Here is a 24,022-nt window from a genome sequence, read left to right as displayed (position 1 = left end):
CCTTGCACACCCACCCCTTGCACATTTGCCTGAACCTCGCACGACTGCCCAGCCCTTGCACGACTGCCCAGCCCTTGCACGCCCAGCCCTTGCACACCAAGCCCTTGCACATTTGCCTGAACCTTGCACGACTGCCCAGCCCTTGCACGCCGAGCCCTTGCACATTTGCCTGAACCTCGCACGACTGCCCAGCCCTTGCACACCCACCCCTTGCACATTTGCCTGAACCTTGCACGACTGCCCAGCCCTTGCACACCCACCCCTTGCACATTTGCCTGAACCTTGCACGACTGCCCAGCCCTTGCACGACTGCCCAACCCTTGCACGACTGCCCAGCCCTTGCACGCCGAGCCCTTGCACATTTGCCTGAACCTCGCACGACTGCCCACCCCTTGCACGACTGCCCACCCCTTGCACGACTGCCCAGCCCTTGCACACCGAGCCCTTGCACATTCGCCCGAACCTTGCACGACCGCCCAGCCCTCGCACGACTGCCCACCCCTCGCCCACCTCCCTGACCCTCTCACGCCCCCCCCGCCCTGTCCAGCCCGGCCCTTTCCCCCGTCCCGTCCCTCTCTCTCCGCCCCCTCCGCGCCGCTGCCCCCCCCTTCCTCCTCCTCCTCCTCCTCCTCCTCCTCCCCCCTCCCTCCCTCCTCCCGCCGAGGGGGCGTGTCCCCGCCGCCTCCCGCCCCGCCCCCTCCGCCCGCCCCCGCCCCGCCCCCGGCCCCGCCCCCGGCCCCGCCCCTCCGCCGGCCGGGCCGCTCGCCGCCGGCCGCGCTATAAGAAGCGGGGCGGGCGGCGGGGGCCGCAGCGGGCGCGGCGGGGGAACGAGATGAGCAGCGCCGGCGCCGCTGCAAGATGCTGGATGGACACGTCCTGCTGGGATGGCTCTCCTCCTGCGCTCTCCTAGGGCTGCTCGCCTGCGCCCCGCGGCCCTCCGCCGCCTACTTCGGGTAGGTGCCCGGCCGCCCCCGCTCCGCCTTTTTTTTTTTTTTTCAACTTTTGCTTTAGCTCGGGTGGGTTGTTTTTTTTTTTTTTTCTTTTTTTGGAGTTGCAAAAGGGGTTTTCTACTTTTACCCCTCCCGCCCGAGGTGGGGATGCTGCTGGGCTGGGCTCCTTGCCTTCTTGCATCCCCTCCCGCCGGCGCTGACAGCCGCCCCGGGGAGCGACAACCCCGTCCCCGCTTCTTTCCCCGGCCCGCCGCTCGGAGCCGGCTCTCCCTAATCCCTCCGGCGTGCCGCCTGCCACGGCCGGGCTCGCCGGGAGCTGCAGGTTGCGGGCTGCCGGGCGTTCCCGGGGGGACCGCGGGCTGAAACCCCGTGGAGGGCGAGGGAGCGCTTCGTTCTGCCTTTTCCCCGACGGGGTGGGCGGCGGTGGGGTAACCGAAGAGCTCGGCTCCCAGGTGCCTGCTGTAACCTCCACCAGCATGCGACAGCGCCGAAAAAAACCTCCTTTTTTTTTTTTTCCCCCAATTTAAGTGCATGCTTCAGCACCAGGTGCTGGCAAGCGCGTCCCACCATCACCCCGGCAGCGTGTTTTTTTGGGGGTTTGGGGTTTTTTTTGGGGGAGGGGGGAGGATGTGCATGCTGCCGTCCCCAGCCTGCGACGGTGCCCGATTTTTATTCCCAAAAGAGGGGCGGGTTCCCCCCCCCCGGGCTGGGTGCGGAGCGCGGTCCCCGCCGCATCCCGCCGCGCTCACCTGTGCGCGGTGCAGCGGCGCGGCCGGCAGGGGGCGCCAAAAGCTCGGGCCGCGCCGCGCAGGTGGATCCCGCTGCGCCCCCCCCCCGACCCCCATCCCCTTCCCTCCGGAGGGGGGGGGGTGATATGGAGAAGCCAAATAAAATCCGCTCACCCCCTTTTTTCCACCCTCCCCGCAGCCGCATCGTGAAATTTCAGGCCATAGCGATGGGTCCTTGCTGGCTTTCCATCTGCGCCCCCCCCCCTTTTTGCTTTTTTGGGGTGTTCGTGTAGCTGCCTCTTGTCTTTTTTTATTATTATTATTATTTTTGAAAGGCTTAGTGCCAGAATGGGGTCGGTTTGTGAGGGGAGTGGGGGGCGAGCACCTGATTAAGGGGTTTCGGTGCAAGTTTACTCCAGGGTGATGGTTCTTGCTGCTTTTTGGGATGTTGTGTTGTGACCGCTGGTAGGAGCCACTGGACCGGCCCTGGAGAATGTTTTAGCAGACTTGAGGTTTTTCCCCCTCTTTCCAGTAAAACAAATCCTGGTGTTGAGGCTTGTCCATTGCCTGTGGTCTGGCAAAGTTTTCCAAACAGTGCTACTTACATCTTCTGTTTCCAACTCGAGAGCCATTTAACTTCCTGCTGCTGGGGCTGGTTTTCTGAGGAAACAGCCTGTCCTGTGTTTGCAGGTTTTTAGGAAAAGCCCTTTTTCTCCCTCGGCAGCACACGGAGGGCCGTACCGAGCCCGTTAGCTCGTGTGTCTGCCGAAGACCACCGGCACTGTGCAGTTGTACTGTGCCTCAGGGACTGACAGGGCTTGTAAGGAGCTTGGCTGTAACTCTCCTGTTAATCCATGTGGTACGGGAATCTGCTGTAGTGCAGCAGGTAACTCATTCCAGTCGCTTGCTTCTGGGATTTCTCTTCTGGCCTCGTGTGGCTGGTGTAGATTTTAACTTAAGAGCGAACACATTGAGCCAAGGGAAGTGTGCTGCTAGGTCTGTCCTGACCGCTTTGGGTTATTCTCTCTGTCTCGGGACGGCTGCTGTTTCTGATTTGAGGCTCCCTCTCTAGCAATAAGCGGGGGGGGGGAGGAGATGCTGCCAGATGTGCACCCAGCCAGATGTGCACTCCAAGTGCTCCGGGGCTGCTGCGATGCGCGGTGAAGTTTGCTTATGCAAAGCATCCTGCTCTCTGGTTAGAGCCCCAGCGAAGGAGCAGCATCTGCTGCTAATCTCCTCTTTGTTCTTCCGAGAGGCCTAAAGCAGAGATTGCACTTGCTGAGCTGCTGGGGACACGGGGGAATAGTCACTGCTGAGGTCCAGGGTCCCCGCTAATCCCCAGCGATATGTGATCTAACAAGTGTGTGTGTGGAAAAGCGGAGCCCTCCTTGCTGCGGGCTTCTGTATATTAAGGAAAGTAAATCTTACCTGGTAAAAGCCATATGTTCTTGCAGAGCTCTTGGTGCCCCTGCGAGTGCCCTGTGAGGGCTAGTATTAGCCCTTCTTGGTGTGCCTAGAGAGGTAGCCACACGCATGGAGGAACTGCTCCAGGTGAGGAAGGACATCTGTTTTATCTTAAAATAAACCTTTCCTAAAGACCTGGGTGCATCACCCTTTGCTCAGGAGCTAAGCTGAAATGCTGAAGTAGGCTTAGTTAATGCAAAACCCTTTCTGGGCAGGGGAAGGGACGTTCTTTCCCAGTCCAAGGCATCACCAAAGCTACCACGACACCCTTTAGGTGGCCTGCCGGACCCTCCGCTCCGGGTGCGAACATCCCCGTCGGAGGAGGTGGCGGGGCGCGGAGCGTGGCAGGCGGCTGTGTTAAACAGATGTCACGCTGGAGCTGCAGCTTAGCTGCTCCGTTCCGCAGTCTGGTGGGGGATAGGGACAGCTGTGGATGATCCCTTCTCCCCCCCCCTCTTCCCATCCCCAATGTCTTATTTCAGGGAAAGAATTCAGTGTCTCCAAATGTGTGGCCTGGCGGGGAATTAGTGCACGGGGACAGAAATCGGGCATGGTTACACGATAACAAGATTGTGTCAGCATGTAGTTATGTCTGTGTCTGTCCCACGGGGGCAGCTAGCGAGCGGGAGGGGATGCTGGGGTGGGAAGGCCACGGCTGGAGAGAGCTGCTTCTCTGTATGTCTGGCCCTGGTGTTCTTAGAGGGATGCACAAGCAGCCCAAAATGAGAAATGCCCTCTGGAAGGAGAGCTTGGTGTACGGGAGATAAAGCGTCGGTGCAGATGGGGCAAAGGTGGACCTGAAGTGATGCTGATGCGTAGCGGTGAGCAGAGCTGAGTCTCTATAGGCACCTGCTCAGGAGGGGTTTGCTAGCCCTAATTCCCAGAAAGCGGCTCAAAGAGGCTGGCTTCTGGGATGTGGTGATGCTACAGCTCCTAAGCCGTGTTCTGATAGCAGACTTTGGGATGCTAGAGAGGAGAAAGCATGCCTCCAAAAGCGAGCAGGACCTGATGGCTTGTGGTGGGTTTAGAGTTGCCCATCAGGATGCCTGATGATGATGATGATGGGTGCATTTTAGGGTAGGAATCCGTATGGGAGACTGTTACTGGCTGAGTCTATACCAGAGGGGGAAGCATTGCCTTGAGATAAGCATCAGCTGAGACTGGCTTGCTGAGATGCACTGGCTGCTCTAAAAGTGAGCCTGCTTTTATGTTCAGCCATCTCCTCTGCAGCTGGGCTGTCTGAAAACTAATTTGCACCATATTGCAACTGGCTGATGGGGTAGTTTGGAGCAGCCCCAGACTGCCGGGGTCCCTGAGAAAGCATTGCGTTTCACTTTTCCTCCCTGCTCTGCTTTTCTTGTGCCTGACAAGCTTTGGGTGTGGGTACCTCCCCCTCCCTCCCTTTCCTCTCGCAACTGTGGCTGGGGGGGGGGTGGTGGAAATGCCACAGCAGCATCTGGGAATTGTGTTGGGTCTTGCACTACTGGGCTTTGGAAGTGGCAGATGACAAGATTAGCCACGCTGGGGTGACAGGCAGGCTGATTAACTTCAGTCCTGCTGTGCCCTGGTGCTAGCGGGAAGGCAAACCAGCCCCGCAGGAGCTTGCTGCTTTCCTGAGCTGCCTGGTCTGTGGGTCTGAGGTTGCGACCTGTCCAGGCCATAAAGCAAAACTCCTCTGTTTCTTTCTGGGTGTTCTCATTTATAGTCTGATTCAGTTTTCATGTACCCTTTCTTTTTTTTTCTTGCTGGAAGAAGGGTTGGTGTATGGGAGATAGAGCCGAGCAGCTCTGCTCCCTTTGCAAACACTTGTCAAGACAGTAGTAATGTTACAAGTGGCTCATGCTTACATAGTGTTTATATTGACAGATTGCAATGTTCTTCATAAATGTAACTGATCTGTATGCTGCACGCAGGCAACAGGAACCCTTAAATGCTCGGGGGGTGGGGGGGGGAGGGAGGGGAAGCATAGCTTGCCCTAATTTACCAACACATCGCTAGTGAGAGCAGGTTCCTTGCTGCATGGTGGGTTGGTTTTTTTTGGTGTGGGAAGTGCAATATATTTTTGTTCCAATATATTTTTGTTCCCATAGGCAGGTGCAGAATAGGTCCCCTGCTATGCTTTAGGTGCTGCCGGGGTAGAAACCCTGCAACCGTGGGTGTGATTTTACTAAAATTACTTAGAAAAGATCTGAATGCTGGAGTTGAAGAGGTATTCAGGGCTTGTGACCACCCTGATGGGGTGGGATCTGGAGGGGGCTGAGAGTTAGCGTGAGCTTCTGAACTCTTGCTACAAGCGTGTGGCATCAGCTTGAATGTCATCTCCAATACAAGCAAAAGCCCGCTGGTGCTGGCAGGCTTTGCCGCTCGTTTTTTCCAGCCTGCGGGATACGCTAGGTGCTAACGTGGCTGTTGCGTTATCAAGAATTTCTGTACCTGTCACTTGATGGTAGTGTGGGGCCACACGCTCGCGTTTCCAGCTTCGGCTGAAGGCGTGTGAACTTCTGGGGAAGCCGTCGCGTCGCCAGGCCACAGCGCGTTGGCTTTCCAGACGCGCCGGTCGTCTCTGGCGTGTGTGAGATGGAGCAGCTGGTTCTCGGCGCAACCCAAAAAAACAAAACCTGGACTCGGGTGGCGAGGGAGGAATGCGGCACGCAGGCAAACACAGCTGGAGCGTAAGGAGGCAGCTCCCCAGGGCTGGGAGGGCGGCTTTGCCATCCCACCCTGTGGTGGTCTGGTTTTTTAATAGATGGCGATGCTGGTTTTTAAGGTGCTGGGTTTCTGGTTTTCCTTGGAATAGGGTGTGCCTGGCTGTGTTGTGTGGTTTTTTGTTTTTTTTTGTTTTTTTTAACCCTGCTCCTTTTGAGCTGGGTGAATTGTCATGTAGATACTGATCCGAGTCCTGACTGGCTTCTCTCCCAAAGTTGGCCTCTCTGGGTCAATTCAAAGCAGCGTTTAACCTCCATTCCTTTGCGAAGGGGAACCCCGTGTCCAGAAGAAGCATTTGTAGATGTTTGAAGGTGGCACTGGATTTGATGAAGTGCCATAAGGGTGGTGACAAACCCAGGAGTAGTTGGAAAAATAACTGTGCGTGCAGCTAAGGTCCACCAGACCTGCATCTTCAGCCCTGGGGACTGGGGTCTGTCCCAGATCAGGCTGGGAAGTACCTGAAAGCGCCTTCAACCTGCAGTGTACTTAGAGGATGGAACAAAACTTTATTCAGTCGGGGATTAGTATGTCTTAGGCTTCTATACGGGATTGATCATGTTGCTTGAGACTTGGGCACCACTACCTTTGTGACTCAGTTTCCCTTACTTGGAAAGACACTGGGGCTGTTTTTCTCTGAACTCAACTTAATGGTGAACGTTGTATGCAGCCTCTGTGTCCAAAAACTGCATGTTTTTTTGCAGGGTTCATCAGTGCTACAGATGACTCCTTAGGGGGAGAAGATGGCTGTTGGGGAATATTGAGTGTATACTTGGCAAAGCAGGAGGCCAGTGACTTTATTTAGTGTGACTGGTGATGCAGAACTAGAGACCAGGAATCTATAGGACTCTGGTCTCCTGGTGAAAGCCCTGGTCAATGATTAACTTGCTTTCTGGAAGCTGCTAACAACAATAAAAGGGAGTCCAGCCCCACAACCCCAACACAAAAAGCCCATGAGTGTTTAATAGTTAAGGGCCTTGTGCTTTATCGCAGGGTAATGAGAATCGCCTTAAGGCTTATTCAGTGGTAGGTAATTGAATTAGGTTGTGGGATTGGGAAGGGGGGGAGGGTTAAGTGGAAGGTCTGGAAGACTGCACGGAGAAGCCAGTGTGATGCTTCGTAGTTTGAATCTTTCTGACCAGACTGGGTTTTGTCAATCTTTGCTGCTTGCTTCTTTTTTTTTTTCTGTCTGCTTAATGCGCTGTGCTGGCAGACTTGGTGCAACTGCCTCCTGGAGAAGATGTTCCTATTCCAGGGATGCTCCGTTCCATTCCCTTCATTTAGGGAGATGTGAACAGTGGTTTTTATTCCTGGTGATTTCCTCTGTGAAATATTGATATTTAAAGGCTCCTTGAGATATTTTTTGGGTTTTTTTGGTGGAAGAGCTAAACCAGAAGGAACCGCTGAACTGTGCTATCCGTATTCACGGAGGAGCCTGACTAGTCGGAGGAGGTACCCAGCCAGGGATCATCATGAGTGGTTCCACTGCGTGAGGATGCTTCTGATGCAGAGCAGACCAGAGCTGCACAGGGATGGTGGGACCTCGAAAGCTCAGCTCAGAATAGCTGCAGGCTACACTTGCCTGCCCCATCTCCCTCTTAAGTCCCTGTGCATCGCTGCTTTCTAAGAGGGACTTAGGTTGGAAGGGGGTTTTGAAGCTGTTTTTAGAGACTGAGGAGATGCTGCATGTCCCTGGGAGGGAAACGGTCTTGAGCATGGTCTCAGGCCACCAGAGGTGTAAGGACTTCTGCTGCCAGAAGCCAGACAGATCCTCTGCTCCAGTTTCATGGCACCTTCAGGACTTGGGTTCTCTGGTCACTTGAGTTCTCTAGAGTACAAACGGGCCAACTCATCCTAATGTTTACCTGAGGCATCTGAGAGGAGAAGGCTCAATGCATTGAGACTGGCTTGATCTGGTGTATGTGAAGGCTCTCGCTGTGCCTACCCATGCCCCTCCAGCTACCCCCTGGAGGAAGCACTCTTGGGTGGGATGGCCCTTGCTTAGTTCATACTAAAAGCCAATGTTAGACTATGTTAGTCTAACAAACTTTTTTACCCCAAGCTCCCTGACTGTCCAGGTAGCAACCTGCCAGCTTCCCTTAGGGGATATGTTGAAGCAATCCAAGAAGTCTCATGTACCTGGCTTTCCAGACTGCAAACATGCTGAGCCTCTGGCTTCCCTCCATAATGAAGCAGCCTTTCTCTGGGCAGCCAAAAAAGAAAATCTCTCCAGTGGCTTGTAGCATGTTAATGCAATTGGTTTCTTAATCTGAGCAGCCCTAAGCAGGGGGTCTGTTGCTTGCACTCTTAAATGCTGGTGGGAGGCTCCTGCTGCTCCTGCAGAATGTGGCTGCAGGGAGGCTGGTGCTGCAGGTCCTGGACCAGCACATGGTCTGGCTGTGGGCAAGGACAGGTAGGCTATGTTTTCCTAACTTGCTGGATCCAGAGCTGGGGAGCCAGCTCAGGTCAAGTTCAGTAGGAGCTAGAAATTATTGTGATGCTGGGTGGAAAGGGTTAACCCTTTAGAAGCTGGTTTTTGGTGTTTATTCTCAAGTTTTTCCTCTTCCCCTGTTTTTAACTGCTTTTTAAGGTTCCCTCAGATCGTGGCTGTAAGTGCTAATGAGCCTTATCTCTTGAGATACTGTCATAAAATACACTTATGAAGCTTATCAGCTCGGTAAGCTTTACATTTTATTGTAATGCCTGTTTGCACTGTGCTAAGTGGAACAGGGAGTATTTTGACTACATGGATAAACATAGCAGTTACAGGATTTGCTTTAGCTGATAGAAAAGTCTATTCTGACTTTTTTCCTTAGCTGTTGCAGAGAACTCTTTCAAATGGATCAAGCAGCTCCTGCGTGAGCTATGTGGTGTTTCAGTCTGCCTGTGATCTTAAATCATTCTTCTGTAAGGTGTGGGGAGTATTTTGTTAATTCAGTTGCTGAAGGATTTCTTCTGGGGGAAGGGGAAATGACAGGTTAAAAAAACTTGAACTCTTCCTTTGGAAAGAACACAGAGCAAAACAGCTCTTCTATACATCCACTGTAGAACATGCAAACTCAACAGTATCTGACATTAATGCTGAGTCTGTGCTGGCGTGGAAGGTAGCATGGAGCGTGCAGTTCCTGTTGATGGGACGTCAGGCTGTATGGGAGTTGGCATGAATTTTGTGAGCGGATTCATTTGGCCTAGGCTCATTAAAATAGTGTTAATTGGATAGCCAGATGCTTATGGAGTTTGGGGAAAAACTAGCTTGCTCTGACTTCTGCGTTTGCCATGCGCTGGATGGACAAGTTTCACAATTGTGGCAAAAGTTTCCTTTCTTGGAAAAACTGCTGTGAGTCTTCCAGAGACTGAAGTAGCATAATTGACCATTTACTGTGCACAGTAGGAGGTAGCTGCTTGTGCTGCGGAGCAACATGTGATTTCCCCTAGATGTGAATGAAATACTGAGATGCCCATAGGAGTATCTGAGCTTTGCTGAAAAAACCCAACCTGTCAGATGGCCCTGCCTAAGGCAATCCTGGGAGGAATGGGCAGAAGTTTAGCCCAGAGCCTTGGTCTGCTGTTGGGAAACCTCCTGAAAATCAAACTATAGAGCAACCTCCCAAAGCAAGTGGGGTCAAGCAACTGTTGCTTTCAAGGCCAAGTCCTTTTGGAAGAGGTCAGCTCATGAGCAAAAGAAGTGGCTTCCATTGGATTACTTGAATTTTTTTCTCCATCTTTAGGCTCCAGCAACAGTTTACTTTGAGGTACACAAGGGTGTGTTTTGAGTCTGACCCCTGGGTGATGCCTTAATGTATAACATGCAGGTAGATGTGACAGGCTGCCAAGATGAATTACTTTGTGCAGAGCCTGTGGCTTGAAACTGGTTTCTTGCTTCTGTGTCTTAAGCACCTCTTAACTTCTACCCAAAAGGAACTGGTCATGACTTGGTTCCAAAAGCATCAGTGCTGCCAGGTGAGCATCAATGGAGGTGGGCTCACCCATGTCTTCAGGAATACCTGTTCTACCTTCCAGTCAGAGCAAGTTATTACCCTTTAAATTCCACCTCCACAAAGTGCCTTATTTATTTTCCCTGCTGTCATCAATCAGCTGTATGTGACAGTTTTCCCAGCTCTGCATTTGGGAGTGTACTCTGTGTTGCTGCAGCATGCAGAGGAGTGCCCTGGTGCTAGCTGACCCCTCCGTAGGCTTGGCTGCGGGGGCTGCGGGACCACCGAGTGCTCATCCGCTCAGCTCGGGCATGCATGGCCCGGCAGGATGCTCTTGTGACTTGCTGTGATTTTTGTTGACTTCCCCACCTGATTGCTTAAAAGAAACTGCACAGAGGTGTTGCTCACCATCTGCCCGCAGTGAAATCCCAGTGTAGATCTTGCTGTGTGAACCCCTGCTGAGCTGGGTGCTTTGACTGGCTTTCACTATTATGGTGAGCTCAGACCTTTAAATATCCTCATTGTAATGCCTTTTCTGCGGGTTGATTTTTTTTTTTAAGATCAGTGATCTCATGCTTGGTATTGCAATGAAACAAAGAAGGGCAGCCCTGGGGGTGCATAACTGCACTGCTGTTGGAGATTGCAGCTGAAGATTGGAGGTGAAGCTGGCTCTGCATGTTGCAGAGGACCTCTTGTGGGGCTTTCCAGTTCCATCTTTTAGGATTACTGTTAGTAAACACCTTGCTCTCTGAAGCTGCCAAGGTGAAGTGTTCAGTCTTCTGGGTGTTGAGACAGGGCTCCTTGGCTGTGCCTGAAGCTGAGCTTATGGGGGCTTCATTTTATGCTGGTGTTCAATACAATGCTTCACTTTGAATCAGTGCTAAGACCTCTGGTAGCCGACTGCTGGTAGGGTGGGTTTTTCTTTTTTTTTTTGATGGGGATCTGTCCTGCTTGGCCTTAACACTGAAGCTCCTCGCTCTGCCTGCAGGAAGGGTCGGTGTCTCGCCTGCAGGAACTCTGGCAGATCGTTTCCCAGATGGCTTGCTTCCCCAAAATCGTGCTTTGACTTCAGTGTCTCCTGATTCCCGTGGGAAACCAGTCAGTCCTGTCCCCTATGGGTGCAGAGCCTCTTCCAAGGCAGTGCCTTCCAGCTCTGGGCAGCGTGGGTGAGGGTACATTGGACAAGGCATTGCAAAATACTCAGGCAAGCAAAGAAAATGTTCTTCCACTTGAGTTTAGCAGAGGAAGGCCACTGTGTATTCGGGTGTTTCTCGGCTGCTTTACATCCTTCTGCTCTCTAGCCTCAACTGCAAGTATCCCAATCCGCCCAGGTCTGAGGACGCCTGGATATCTCCTCCAGTGGTCCCAAAGGGGACTTCTAGTGTCCCCCCCAAGTATGGGAGCATCTGTACCCCGCTGACCTGGGCCATCTCAGAGCTGAGCTTCTCCAATGTATAGAACCAGCCTTGGTCTTGCTCTGGTCTCATCACTGGTGTGAATGAATGAGCTATGACGTGTGCCGTGACATCAGAGCGTCTGGGGGCCAAGTCCAGGGTGGGATATTCACCTGGGAGCCAGGGCGGCCGGTGGGACTGGGTACCTGGGACACTGCTGAGCGCGATTGCACTTAGGGTGAGGATCCAGCATGGGAAAAGCCTTTTGGACTGGCTGCAGGGACCTCTCCCGGTGCAATCGATGACTTCGGTGGAGCTTGGCCACCTCAGGGACACGGGGTTCAGCTTACTGCTCCGCTGCAAGCCCTGCTGTGCTACAGCTCTCCAGGGCTGCCCATCTCTTCCAACAAGAAACCCTATCCTGGAGCCCAAACCCCTCTGGGGACGGTTCACCAGAACTGATACTTTATTTAAAAGGACTGACTTGTTTTGCTTAATCTTGACGAAATTCTTTTCTAGCCCTAATCCTCTTCCAGCGTAAGGTGAGATCTTGAAATACCTGGCAAACTTAGAGCGTAGCTGTCTTTCTGCATCTCTGGGCCTCTCTGTAATCAAAGGTGAGGGGGGGCAGGGATGTTTTCAGCCCCTGCCAAGGATAAATCTGCTGCTGGGAGCTCGCAGGGAGCTATTTCCCAGTCTGTGGTTAGCAAGTTGATCTGACAGGCCAGAGGTGAAGCAGCCACTTCAGCTGAATTACAGGGTCTGACCAAAGATCCAACATGTCCTTTGGCTCATTAGCACGGCTGTGTTGCATCTCTGGTGACTATTTCTATCTTCTGGCTTGTCCCATGTTGACTCTGGAAATCCAGAGGCTTAGCATGAGTCTGAAGAGAGGACTGAAGCCGAAGAGCTGCTCTTGGGAGAGCATGAACTGGACTAACCAAGGCTTTGAGCAGTCCTTGTGGTCAGCGTTACAAGCCATAATCTCCATGCTGGTTTTTATTGCTGATGAAAATGTGTTTATAGGCAGAGACTTGTTTCCGCAAGGTGCGGGACAGATGCTGGGCCGAAGAGATGGCATTTGGAGGGGAGTGGGACCAGATGTAATCCCGCATCTGTCTCCTGAGCTTGCAGAGGGGTCAACAGCCACGCAGAAACATCTCCACTGCATCAAGTGAGATTTGCCTTAAAACTAGCTGCAGTTTGTCTCTGGGGAGCTCGTGGTCCCAGTCTTCCCAAGTGCACGGACTGGGTTCCCGGTGGGCTGTCCCAGACACTGCCTTGTGGGAGGTACCGGGGTAAGAGAAGGGCATCCTCCCTCAGCGCCGCATCCCTTGAGGCACTTGCTTGGGCTGCTGCGAGGCTCATGGAAAATCTGAGAGCTGGAGCTGGCACAGGGAGAGGGGAGGTGAGCTCGAAGGCTTGGTCTTTTCTGACTCACTGGAGTTTGGGACAGCACCAGGCTTGATGACCCCGTTACGCGGTGACACTGGTCGTATTTTTACCGTGTCCCCTAGCAGCTGGCTGGAGTTGGGTGCTCTCCCCTGCAGACCGTGCTGGAGGCAGGGGGGGGCATCTCAGGGTGCGGAGGTGACTCCCAGGAGCCGACTGCTCCAGCGCTGAGGGTGGTTTGAGGCTGGGGAGCTGCTCTCGGGGATGCTGAGCTTCACTTGCTGTTGGACAGATGAGCAGCGCGGGGGCAGTGGGGTTGCCTTGTCCAAAGAGATGCTCTTGCCTGGGGCCGTATACTCTGTTACCAGAGCTTTTTGGAGCACTCCTTTCAAGCGCTTTCAGCTGAAGTGGTTCTAGAGCTGGTGGCTGATGTGTCTGGATGTGTTCAGAGGCCGGGAGTAAGTTTTACCTTGTTGCTCCATGGCGGTGAAGGGAGCAGAGAGATTGCCAGGCATCTATACGACTTTGGGCATGTTCGTTAACCTCAGGGTGCTTCAGCTTGTAAAACAGGGCTGTCTTCAGGGGGAACAGGCTGTGAGCTGAGTTGGGGACTTGGTGCTCATCCCCTGGCTCTTCCCGGGACCCCCAAGGGCTGTTAGATTATGGACTGTGTCTGAAAGCATCTTCTATAGGTGCCTGATGAGGCAGAGCCCTCTGGGATTGGAGTTACTGCTCCTGTTGCAGCAGTAAAGGGGCTTCAAAGGCAAACCTGTGGGGGAATCTACTGATGGCTCGGTGATCTCTGAAATGCTAGTAAGCAGGAAAGCACTCACTTCAGCCTGCAAGATCTGACTGCAAAACACCCTTCATTTTAGGGGTGCAGCGTTGCACCAGCTATCCTTTTCCAGAGCCTTGCTGGGAGATGCAGGGCTGGATTTTCAGGGCAGCTGCTGCCCTTGCATAAAGCACCAGCCATGCATTGCTCTTGCTACCGTCAGCTGCCTGAGCGCCTCTGTTTATGTATCTAAAACTTGAAGGCTGGAGAAGGAAGAAATCTGACCAGTGCAATGGAAACCTTCAATTCCCTGCGGTCCCAGGAGGAGAAGAGTAGCTTCAGGCTGGAGCAAGGAATGAACTTCATTTGTACACTGCCTCGCCTCTCCAGGAGGATCAGCCAGGAAAAATATCAACAGTTCCATTAAAAAGTCTGCTGGTTTGCTAAAGTAGTGGAATAAACATACCTGTAGGCATAACGGCCTGAACCGCACAGGAAACATTAACTAGAGCGAACACACGCAGACTTGCTCCCTCTCCCCCTGTATATCTACCAGATAAAAAACACTGCGCGTCCATGGTAATGTGTAAATCAAACAGCAGCTGGGGGGATTATTCTTAGCTGGGGAAGAACTGGCTTGGATCAGAGGGCCTCGGTGCTTTCCTAGAAAGGCAAAACCTGTGCTGAGCCTGCTCGGTGCTGCTGCCTTGTCTGGGGGGGGACCTGCGGTAGGAACTGGGGCAGGACGGGGTTTGGGGTGGTTGTTAGCCCTCTCTTTGATTCCCCTTGCCCCTTCTTAGCTTCCCTTTCCCTATTTCTTTGGGAACTGTGTGGGGCTGAACTGCTTTTGCCCTAACTAGTTGAGTCCAGTCGAAAAGCTGGGGTGGAAACCAGTGGGAAGTGGGTGACAGCCTGGGAGCTTGCAGCAGAGTGGGGTGGGTGTAAAAGCACTAAATGGGGAAACCACCCACCCCGGCCATTAGTGTTTGGTGGAGGTGGTCCCTTCGGTCCTCCGCTGAGCCCACAACACGTGTCCTGACATCTCTGGGATGGGGAGAGTAGAGACCTGAAAACTTGCGTTACATATTTCAGCCAGGGGATGTGAGCTTCAAGCGTGGCTTGAATGAGAGACGCTGCCAGCGCTTTTTGGACCAGCAACCTGGTCCCCGAGCTGCCCATAAAAACAGCTTCCCCCTTGGCCATACCCAGCGTATATGGTATGTACAGAAAATACATGTGGAAAATGCCTTCAGTTGCAACCAGATGGCACCTGTCAAGCACAAGTAGACATTTCTATTAGTGTTCTTATTTGAGTGTCTTGGACCACTCCCAGCCTCTCTGGATAGCAAAATAGCCCTGCTGTAGCTGTCCTCCCAAAGCAGCCCCAGAGGCAGATTGATGTGATTTTTGCATGCTAGAGACAGTCCCTGCGCTCCCCGGCCTCATCTGCACAGCCACTTAGCACAACTAATCTGAACTGACTTTTAAAGTGGATTAGTTCAATTACTCTTAACTAGCCCTGGTGGAAACGCTCTCCTTGGGGATTAAAGATCCTTAATTCACTTTAACGCACTTGATTTCAATGCAAATCAGGCTAAACTGAATTAAAGGCACTTTAGAGCCTTGCGCGGAGGCACTCCTTCAAAACTGATGTGGTTTAACCACCCCACTTTGCATTCCTGTGCTCAATTCATTCCAGTTAGCATTGCTGAAGTGTCCCCTTACAGATGACTAATATAGGCAGCCTCTCAGATATAAAGCTGCAAACACATTACCTAGGCTAATGTGTGAACCAGCTTCTGTGAAGACCTCCTGCATCTGCTGATTCAGTGCTTAGAATGCTCAGCCAGAGTGTTTCAGAGGTGTTTGCTCTTCTTTTTTTTCACTCTCTTTTCCACATCTTGCTTTTTTAATTCTTCAAACCAAGCTCTTTGCTTTTTCACTTAAAAATGCAGGGCAGTGAGTCACACACCAGTTTTTCTCTGCTGTCCTTAACTTGCTGGATAAAATGGAAGTACTTCACCAACAGCGCGCTCATGTTCTTAACTCAGTAATTTAACTCTCCAGTTGAAGATGAGCTGTGGTTGTGAAAGAGATTGGCCTGTTTCCCTGAAGCTTGAGTGAAAAACAGTCATTACATGTGATGTCCTGGGCAACTGGGCAGGATAATTCTTCCTTTGGAGAGAGTTGGGTGGGACAGGGGTTTTCTTCCATGTTTTAAGGATGGTTTTAAGGGGTTTTCTTCCATGTCAGATAATGTGTGTCTTGGGGAGAAGAGGGGAATCCTGCCAGCACCAACTGAGGGGGAGATCCCTGAGCAGGGGGGAAAAATTATCACAATGGTTTTTTTTCTTCCCTTTACACTGACCCTAAATGTTTTGGCTGTGCTTTCTGAAGGAGACAGGAGGTAGCACTAACCCCTCTGCAGATAAAGCTCTCCATCCCCTTGCCTGCATCCCTGCAGTCCGTTAACCAATTTAATACCATCCTGACCCCTTGGGCTTCACCTGAGACCCCTGTTTTGCTGCTCTGAGCTTAAATTTAATCCCTGATGAGCTGCTGCCAGCAGACTGAGGAGGGGATGGCTATTTGGCACAGCTTTGCCATCTTTCACAGGGATGGTGGCCCAGCAAAGGAAGGGTTAAACCCCATGATTGCAATGAGTGCCGACGTTGCTCTTGGTAATTCTTCGGCTTGCCGGAGAGAAAGTTTATTTTGCTAATAGCCCTGCGTAACTTCACTCGCCCTCCCTTTGCGTCTCCCCCTGCTTATGATATTTCAGCTCCTTGTAGTTTAGCATCATTTAAGGGCTAGGTGAGCAGTTTGGGTGGTCACAGGAGCAGCTGGCAGCTAGATGAGCTTTTTTTTTTGGGGGGGGGGGAGTGGGGAACAAACTTCCAGTTTCTTTAGCTCGGGTTTTTCATGGCTCTCATGACAAGTCCCCCGGTGCACCGCAGGCTGCGGAGAAGGGAACAGGCGTTGCACGCGAGCGGGATGCGGATGCTGCGGCAGCGCTCTGTGCCGCGATGCTGCAGCTCCAAAATCCCTCAAAGGACCCGCTGTGCCGACGTCTACATCTCGCTTACAGCCATGGGGATGCTGGAGGAGAGGCATGTCCAAAGCTGCCGGCGGTCTCTTTCTAATTAGGTGTTTGGAGATGTTCAGGGTCTGTTGGGTTTTGTTCTGGGGAGCTGAGGTAGAAGGACACAGCAGCCTGCTGTGGGTGGATTATAAATTGGGTCTGGAAAGGTCCCTGTTTTAAGTGTCTGAACGATCCCTGGCAGATACTTTCCCACCCCAAGCTTTCAAATGCTGAATGAAAGATGCTCTGCTGTGAGCCTGGGCGCTTTTATCAGTGCTTCACTTCCTAGCAGTAAAGGTTTTCCTCTAACAGGTGATGGGAATTTCTCTGGCTGAACCATGAGCTGATTTAATTTTAATTTCTTGTCACTGAGGAACTCCCCCTTCCCTCTCTGTAGCAGCTTGTGCATGGCTGAAGAACATCATCATGGTGCTCTTCAGTTCCTGGCCTTCTTCAGGCTTGGTCATGAGGTGGGCACAGACAATGACAATATGGATGTTTGCTGATGCAGTTATGCTTTAAATCTGGTTTCTTTGGCTAAGTTTCCTGGAGCAGTAATGTAAATCAGTGGCCGGGCTTGGGGAGTTTTTTTTCCTCTTCTTGCTCAAAGAATACCCTCAAAAAGGAATAGTCAGGGTATTCTCTACCAATATGGGGAAAAAAAACCAGTCGTATAAACTTATTATATCCTTAAGTTTTTAATTACCTGAGCCAAGACCTCTGTCTTGCTAGGTTTTGGTGGCAAGCCCTAATGAGTTCAGCACCAGGAGGTGTTGGTGTTTCCTCCTTTAAGACTTGAGGCCATAAACCTAATCTTCAGCATCTCTCAAGATTTTCTGGGGGCTATTGCTCTGGGGCAGTAGTGAAAACAATGATGACTGATCACACATTGCTTTTTGGGTAAGCAGCCAACTTCTAGCTTCGCTCCCAAGAAGACAACTGAGGTCTTGCTGAAAGATGATGTTTCACCTAGGTGCAAATTTTTATTTGGGGTTGATGCTGGCTTTCAACCTCATGGTCTATGAATAGGTGCATTAATGCATTCTGCCAAACTATGCCATCTTCAAAACCACCTCCTCTCCTAGGGATGCCTGGACAAACCTGGGGGACCTTTCCAGAATAGCTCTTTGAAAGCCTCTCTGTTGAAGCCATGCTTGTGTGAAGTCAGCTTTTCAGTAGAAGACAGCAAATAGGGTTGCAGGTGCTGGGAGAAAAGGTATCCCAACAGAAAAGAGAGGCCAGCTCCCTGGGGGAATTGCCATCCCTCTGTGCAGCATCTTGGGGTTGAGGATCTGCTTTAGCTAATTATTCTCCTGCCTCTATCTTGGGGGTGTCACCCTTACTCAAAGCTTGTGGCCAAAAGACCTCAGACTTCAATGCCTGAAGGCATCTGGCATTTGATTGAGTTTGTAACCATCGTCTGAAAGAGGGAGGCTAATGAGCTGCCTTTGTGAAGTGGGAATTGCTCACATCAAAGAGCAACCCAGAGGTTGGCTTTCCATCCCTTGAGGCTTCTTAGAGTGGTGGCAGAGAGCTCCAGGGCTACTCTTGTAAGTAGTCAGGAGCGCTGGAAACCTAAATGCAAGACCTGCTTAGACCTGCGAGCTGCATTTTAGACTCAAATGAAATGATTCTGCTTGAGGTGTGACTTCTTCCATTGTGTATTGCTACGACCATTGGGCAGAATGGTAAAGGACTTGCTGGATTGGCCCTTAAAAATGGGGTTTCAGTAGGTGGAAGATATCTGGCAACATCTGAACTGAGTTCTCCCTCCTGTGAGCATTCAGTCTGAGGGAACGCTGGCCTGTGGCATTCATGGGGTCTGTGGGGTTTCCTTGCTTTGTTTTCAGGCTGTGTACATTGACCCCTTCTTTCTAATCCTGCAACTTGCCCATAGGGCTGGAGAGTATCTGCTGTAGAAGATGCCCAACTTCCATCGACAAAAATGAACTAAGCACTGTCAAAATTTGGAGTAATGGATCAATTGAGATATTGGTGTAAGGGTTTTATGGCTTTTGGTTATTTCAGGTTGGTAAGTACAAACCCCAGAAGCTGAATTCTTGCTGTAATCAAGTGATGACTAGGAGGAGGACTGGGTGAAGGACCTGAACAGAACTAAATCTGGAGTAGTATCTAGGCTGCTACCAAGTCCTGTCTCCTGTTGCTATGAGGACTAGTTTACAGGATACCCAAAGGAGAGATTTCTTTACAGACTAAGCTTTTCTCTGCTTAGATGAGTCCAACATCTTCTCTGGTACTTGCAAACATACCTTTAACAAAAAGATGGTGTTCTCTTAAAATCACTGAAAACTCTTAAAATCACTAAAAATCTCTGCTGTGGGATTTTTATACATCCTGCTTAATGGGTTCAGACCGGAACACTTCTTGATCTCTTGCTGCCCTGTTTTCAGCAGCCTCTGAACACCGGTGGGCCATTGCATTTAGATGCCAGTATAATTTGGTAAGGATTTGTCCCTTTTAATGGTTTCTTTCCCACCTCACTTTTTAAAGCTGCTCTAATTCCATATTGCCCTAATTGTGATATGCAAATTTTAAAAGGAAAATTGCAGCCAATGTGTTTTAAGATCCTTATGGGCAAGCAGCCCCCTGCTTAACGTGATAAATTTGGACAGCTTTTCTCACTAAGGCAAATAAAAAGCCTTCCAAATCAAGAAAATTATGTAAGCAAATCCGATGAGTGTGCTCTAAAATTAAACCTGCCTTGCAAGTTCTGGGGCCTTCACTGTGAAACCAGTGAAGATTATTTTGGGGAGCCTGTACAGCCTTGCCTGGGGGATGTCCAGTGGTGTCCTGAAATTCTCTCCCTCTGTTGATCCACTCACCCGTTTGTTGTAACCAAATGGGTAGGAACGTAAAACTGTCGGGGACCATCCTTGCCCAGGACCAGCTCCCCATCACCCTAAATGACCCACAATAGCTATTGAGCCCAGAAACTTCATAGAAACACCAGATAACTTGTCCCCTGCCCTCATGCAGCTCCTGCCATGCAGCATCCTACTCAAAGGCACGACTCTGCAGCACCGTTGTAGCTCGGTGTGGCTTTGTGGTGGAGCGAAGCAATGTCTCATCGTCTGTGACCAAAGATGTGTGGTGTGAGCTTCCTAACCCTGGAGTTTGCAAGCTGTGCGACGTGCACTCTGCAAATAATCATTATTCTAGGGTGAATAGAGTAGTTTGCCCTCAGCCAGGGCAAACTGAGTTAGACAGGCTTTTCCTTGCCGTCTTGCCATAACCCCGTGTCCTCCTCACTCTATGCGCGTTGTGAGGAATGCTCTTTTCTTGCTGTCGTGCCTTCCTCCTCCCTTCTGTTGTGTTACCTAAACTTTTCTCCACTTTGCAGTCACACAAAGCGTGTTTTTTCTGTGGTCCGTGGCCAAAGCTGCTTTGGAGACCTTCATTCCCATGCTGCAAGTTGTACTCGGAAGAGGTCAGCGTGATCCTCCAGGGATTTGAGTGTCTCCGTGAGGTTTCCCCGTGGGGACTCTGGTGTCAAACTCCCCTCCAGTTTGGGGTGGGTTGAGGGCAAGACCCTCGTCTCCGCATGCGGTCGCTAGCGCAGTATCTTCAGCCACAGTGGGAGTTAACTGACCTCCTCCTTAAGGATTTGTGCTGAGACAGCTTCGGGCTGTTGATAGACTGGGGTGATCTTAAGGGGTTTATGGCACTTCTGGCTGAAGCCAGATATAAACACCTGGAAAGTCTTAGCAGGGAGCACCTCTCACATTATGCTCGTAGTTCTTGTTATGCCCAATAGATCCGTCAGCTCAGCTGCACAAGGTATTTCCATCTGGGGAAAAATCTCCCTTAATTTTGTTTTACTCTTGTATTTGCAGATTGATGACAGGTTTCTAGCAAACATGCAAAGCATTTGGTAGCGTTGCTATCATTTCCCTTCGCCTCAGTCATTTTTTCATTCTTGGCCCTTGGTCCTCCTGAGCTCTTGCAGCCAGGAGATACTGAAATCACAAATGTGCAAAACACAAGATGGATAAACATCTTAATCTCATGGATACTTCAATCTAAATGTTTTCTGAGGCCCTCCTTCAGGAAGGATTAGCCGGTAACAGCGTCTGAAAGGTCGTAGCCTTGCTTTGACTTGCGCTGCTGCTCAAGATGCTAAACGTGTGTGAAAGCTTCAGCAAAAGGCCTGAGATGCCATCACTGTTCTCTAAGGCTCCAGGGAGCATCTGTGTGTCCTCTTGGGCTTTGGACATTCGCCTTGGAGCTCTGCCTGCCTGTATTAGCCATTGTGATAGCGTTGCTTAGAGCGCCCAAATGTGACATGTATCAACTGGCATTTTGGCTGCGCTAAGTGTAAGATTTTTCCAGTGTAGGTTTATATCTGTTTTTTTTCTCTCAAGTGTGTGCATATTACTGTTATGATTTATTTTCAGGCTGTAACTTTGGTTTTATCACTTGAAATACTTTGGAAACTTGGAGGGCTTTTTTAATTAGTTGCAAGCCCTCTTTAACTTGGAGGAAAATTCCAGTGTGAAGAATGCTTTTGATTCACAAAGAAATCATGTTACAGAGCTCCGGTAGAAAGGCTTCCTCCCATCTTTGTGTTATTTGGGCCTTACTTTCCTCCCCGAAGCTGCCGTTTGCTTTGATAAAGTTGATTTTGCTTCTTGACAGCTCCAGAATAGATCAGAGTTTGTTATTGAAATGTCAAGACTATCAACATGGATATCCTTTGGCAGAAAGCTGGGTGGGAAATCATGAGCCTAGGAAACTAGTCTTGGGTACTTAAACTCTTTGACACAGGGTGGGAGAAATGAATACAAATAGTGGTTTTTGATGATAAATAATAGCAATAGTTGTGTGCTAGGATGGGTTATTCTTGCTCCCTTCTGTCCTGAGACCTGCTAGTCAGCCTGCAACAACCAAAAAAAGTTCATGTCTCCTGGTTGTTCCTTTGCTATAAAATAAAATGTCTTTCCCTGATTTTAGTTTCAGTATTGCTTATTGCTCCAGCTGCGTATGAAAGTTATACGCTGTTGGGGCACTTTCAACCACTGCTATTTTGGGGCTGGAGAGGGGTAAACTAGAGGGATTCCTTTCTCCACCACCGAGAAAACAAATGTCGCTCTGGGGATTGTGGCGGCGAGAAAGCTGGCGAAGCAAGTGAGATCCTGCCACTCTTGTTCCTGTGGTTCAGCCTGCAGAATTGCAAGTGTAACCAGCGCTCGCGGGGCTTCAAGGAAGCGAGGTGTGAGACTTGTGGGTTAGCGTCCCTTGGGGATGCAGGTCAGGGGATGCTGGATGCCTCCGTAACCTCAGGGAGGGCTGGAGGGAGCCGGGGAGGTCGGTGGAAGGCTTGGCAGAAGACGCACGCTCCTGTAGGGATGAGGGACCAAGGCTGGGGGTGGGACAGTCTTCTTGACACACGGCCAACTGGAAAGTCTCAAGCGCAGACGAAGAAAGAGGATGGGGAATGTGATACCATCTACCAGGGAAGGACATAAAACCGAAGGGAAGGACGTAGCCAAGTTTTGTGGCAGTGCTATTGGGTTTCAGCTGCTGCTTCAGCAATGCTGTTGTGCAGTGATTTGCTTAAAGCTCTGGGAATTCTAGTTCGGTTTGTACAAGTAGCCAAAGAGATATCTCATCTTGGTGTACGTACCTGTTTAAGTTCAAACTTCCTTGAATCTCCTCATTATTTCCCTTCAACCTGCATTCATACCCTTCCTTTCAAATATGCTTTGCCACAGGATTCAAGGGAAAACATAACTCACACAAAATTGGAGTGCAAGTGGGGTTCAGCCAGCTTTTAACTTCTTTTACCCTGACTTTTGTCTTCTGTGTGTTATCTAGTATTGAGCGGACAGCTCTGGTCCTGCTTATCCCCTATGGTGAGAAAACCTGCTGGGGAGACTTATTCATAGGCAAGTTGTTTCTTTTGTAGGAAACGTAAGTCTGTACTCTTGCTCCAGTATCATTATTGATAGTTTTTTGAGATTTCACTGCACAGCTGAACACCTTTGTGACACTTGGAAATTAAGTTAGGCCCTTCTGATTTTATTTTTCTTATTGTTTTTGACCTATTGGCTCTAATTCTGATGGGTTCCATGTAGTTGTGCCCTGTATCATCCTGGGATGATGACTCAGTCTCCAGACCCACTGAAAGAGGTGGGATGTGGGAATTGTAAAGCAAGCCCACGTGCGTTTTGAAGACAGATGGAAACTCCATTTCAGGCTGGAGCTGCTCTGATTGTGATTAACTCTAATGAGCATCTGTTGATGGAGTAGTCCAGGGAGGGGGTTCTTGGAGTTCTTTATTACTGATCATGTTAGAATATGAAGGGCTAAGTTGAAAAGGAAGATACAGGTTGTTAAGACTTACAGCAAAGCTGTCTTGCTTACAGAATATGCCCAATGTGTGTGTTAATTTTTCTTTTCCTTTTTGTAGTATTCCACATCAGACAAATTCCACCTGCACTAAAGCATTGGGACAAATATATTTATAATCTGATTGTTTATATGTGCCACAGGATTTCCCTGATGTGTATATACCCCCCCAGGTATAGGCTGGAGCCCCTGGAATTTGCTTGTCCCTTGTAGTGCTGACCAGAGTTTCTGGCAAATACATGTGAAAGCTGAGCATTAACTACTGATGTGCATCTGCAAGTGAATCCAGAAGTAATGTGAATTAATGCCAGCACCTAAAGTATCTGGGGATACCTTTTAATACACAATTACTGCTAATGTAAGGCTTCACAGTTTAATTTGGGAAACTTCAGAGGTGAGCTGTATGAGTACTCTAAAGCATGTCCTTTGTGCATGCACACTGTAATGGGATTTTGTTTCGTGATTGCACGCAAGTTTTGTTCTGCAAAATCCTTGCTTCTTTCAGTGAATGGGCAATTACTAAATATTTCTTTTTACTGTTCTCATTAACCGTGTGGCCCCAAGGCTTGTTTAGAACACATTATCCAGGTTCTGTACTCAATGGAAAACCCATTTGGTTCTCGTGGGTGTCTTTAAGATGCTGAGAAACAGACCTCAAAGAGAAAGCTATCAAGAGTCCGCTTCTCTACAGCATCCCTTCTGATGCTGAAAGTCAGCTTTCTTTTCATTACTTCTGAGTACTTAGAATTATTATAGGTCACCCCATGTTTAGTTGTCACACTAGGGAAACCCAAAGACTCAGTACCTGGAAAAAGAGGCATGCTAATGACTTGAACAACTGTAAAAGCTCTTTCACTGAATTTGCCTTCTGTCGTGGCCCTGCTAGAATGAATTTTGGATCTCAAAAATGATACTTATAAGATCACAGTTTGCTCCTCCCATGGTCCACTGCCTCCTTTCCATCTAGTTGTCCTGAGGGAATGAAGACAAGGTGGGAATCTGGAGAAGGATATCTGTCTCATGCAGTGCTTGTTTGCAGAGTGTGGCCACATGAACTTTTTAGATATAATTGATTTGCTAATGGATGCACATAATTATGCTGATGTTTCCTGGACCCCGAGTTGCTGAATTGCAAGTTGTTTGTGTATAACAATTTTGTTCTTTTCATTTCTTCCACTTACAGTTCTCAAAGGAGTTCACAAGGGATAATTTGGATAAACTTTCAAATCT

At 50.1% G+C, this 24,022-nt stretch overlaps 1 protein-coding gene across 1 annotated transcript in view; it reads left to right on the top strand.

The window, feature by feature from the left end:
- Positions 1–827: 827 nt before the first annotated feature.
- The window catches only part of WNT9A (Wnt family member 9A), a 56,669-nt gene continuing 33,474 nt past the window's right edge, over positions 828–24,022 (top strand). The window contains exon 1 of the mRNA XM_075043811.1: positions 828–953. Within this exon, the coding sequence (XP_074899912.1) occupies positions 859–953 (95 nt within the window). The 5' untranslated portion in view covers positions 828–858. The remainder of the gene's footprint in view (positions 954–24,022) is intronic.

Source organism: Buteo buteo, chromosome 2 (genome assembly GCF_964188355.1).
Source record: "Buteo buteo chromosome 2, bButBut1.hap1.1, whole genome shotgun sequence".
Classification (NCBI taxonomy): Eukaryota; Metazoa; Chordata; class Aves; order Accipitriformes; family Accipitridae; genus Buteo; species Buteo buteo.
The sequence above is the reverse complement of the archived record's forward strand: the minus strand, read 5'-3'. Positions and strand labels throughout refer to the sequence as shown.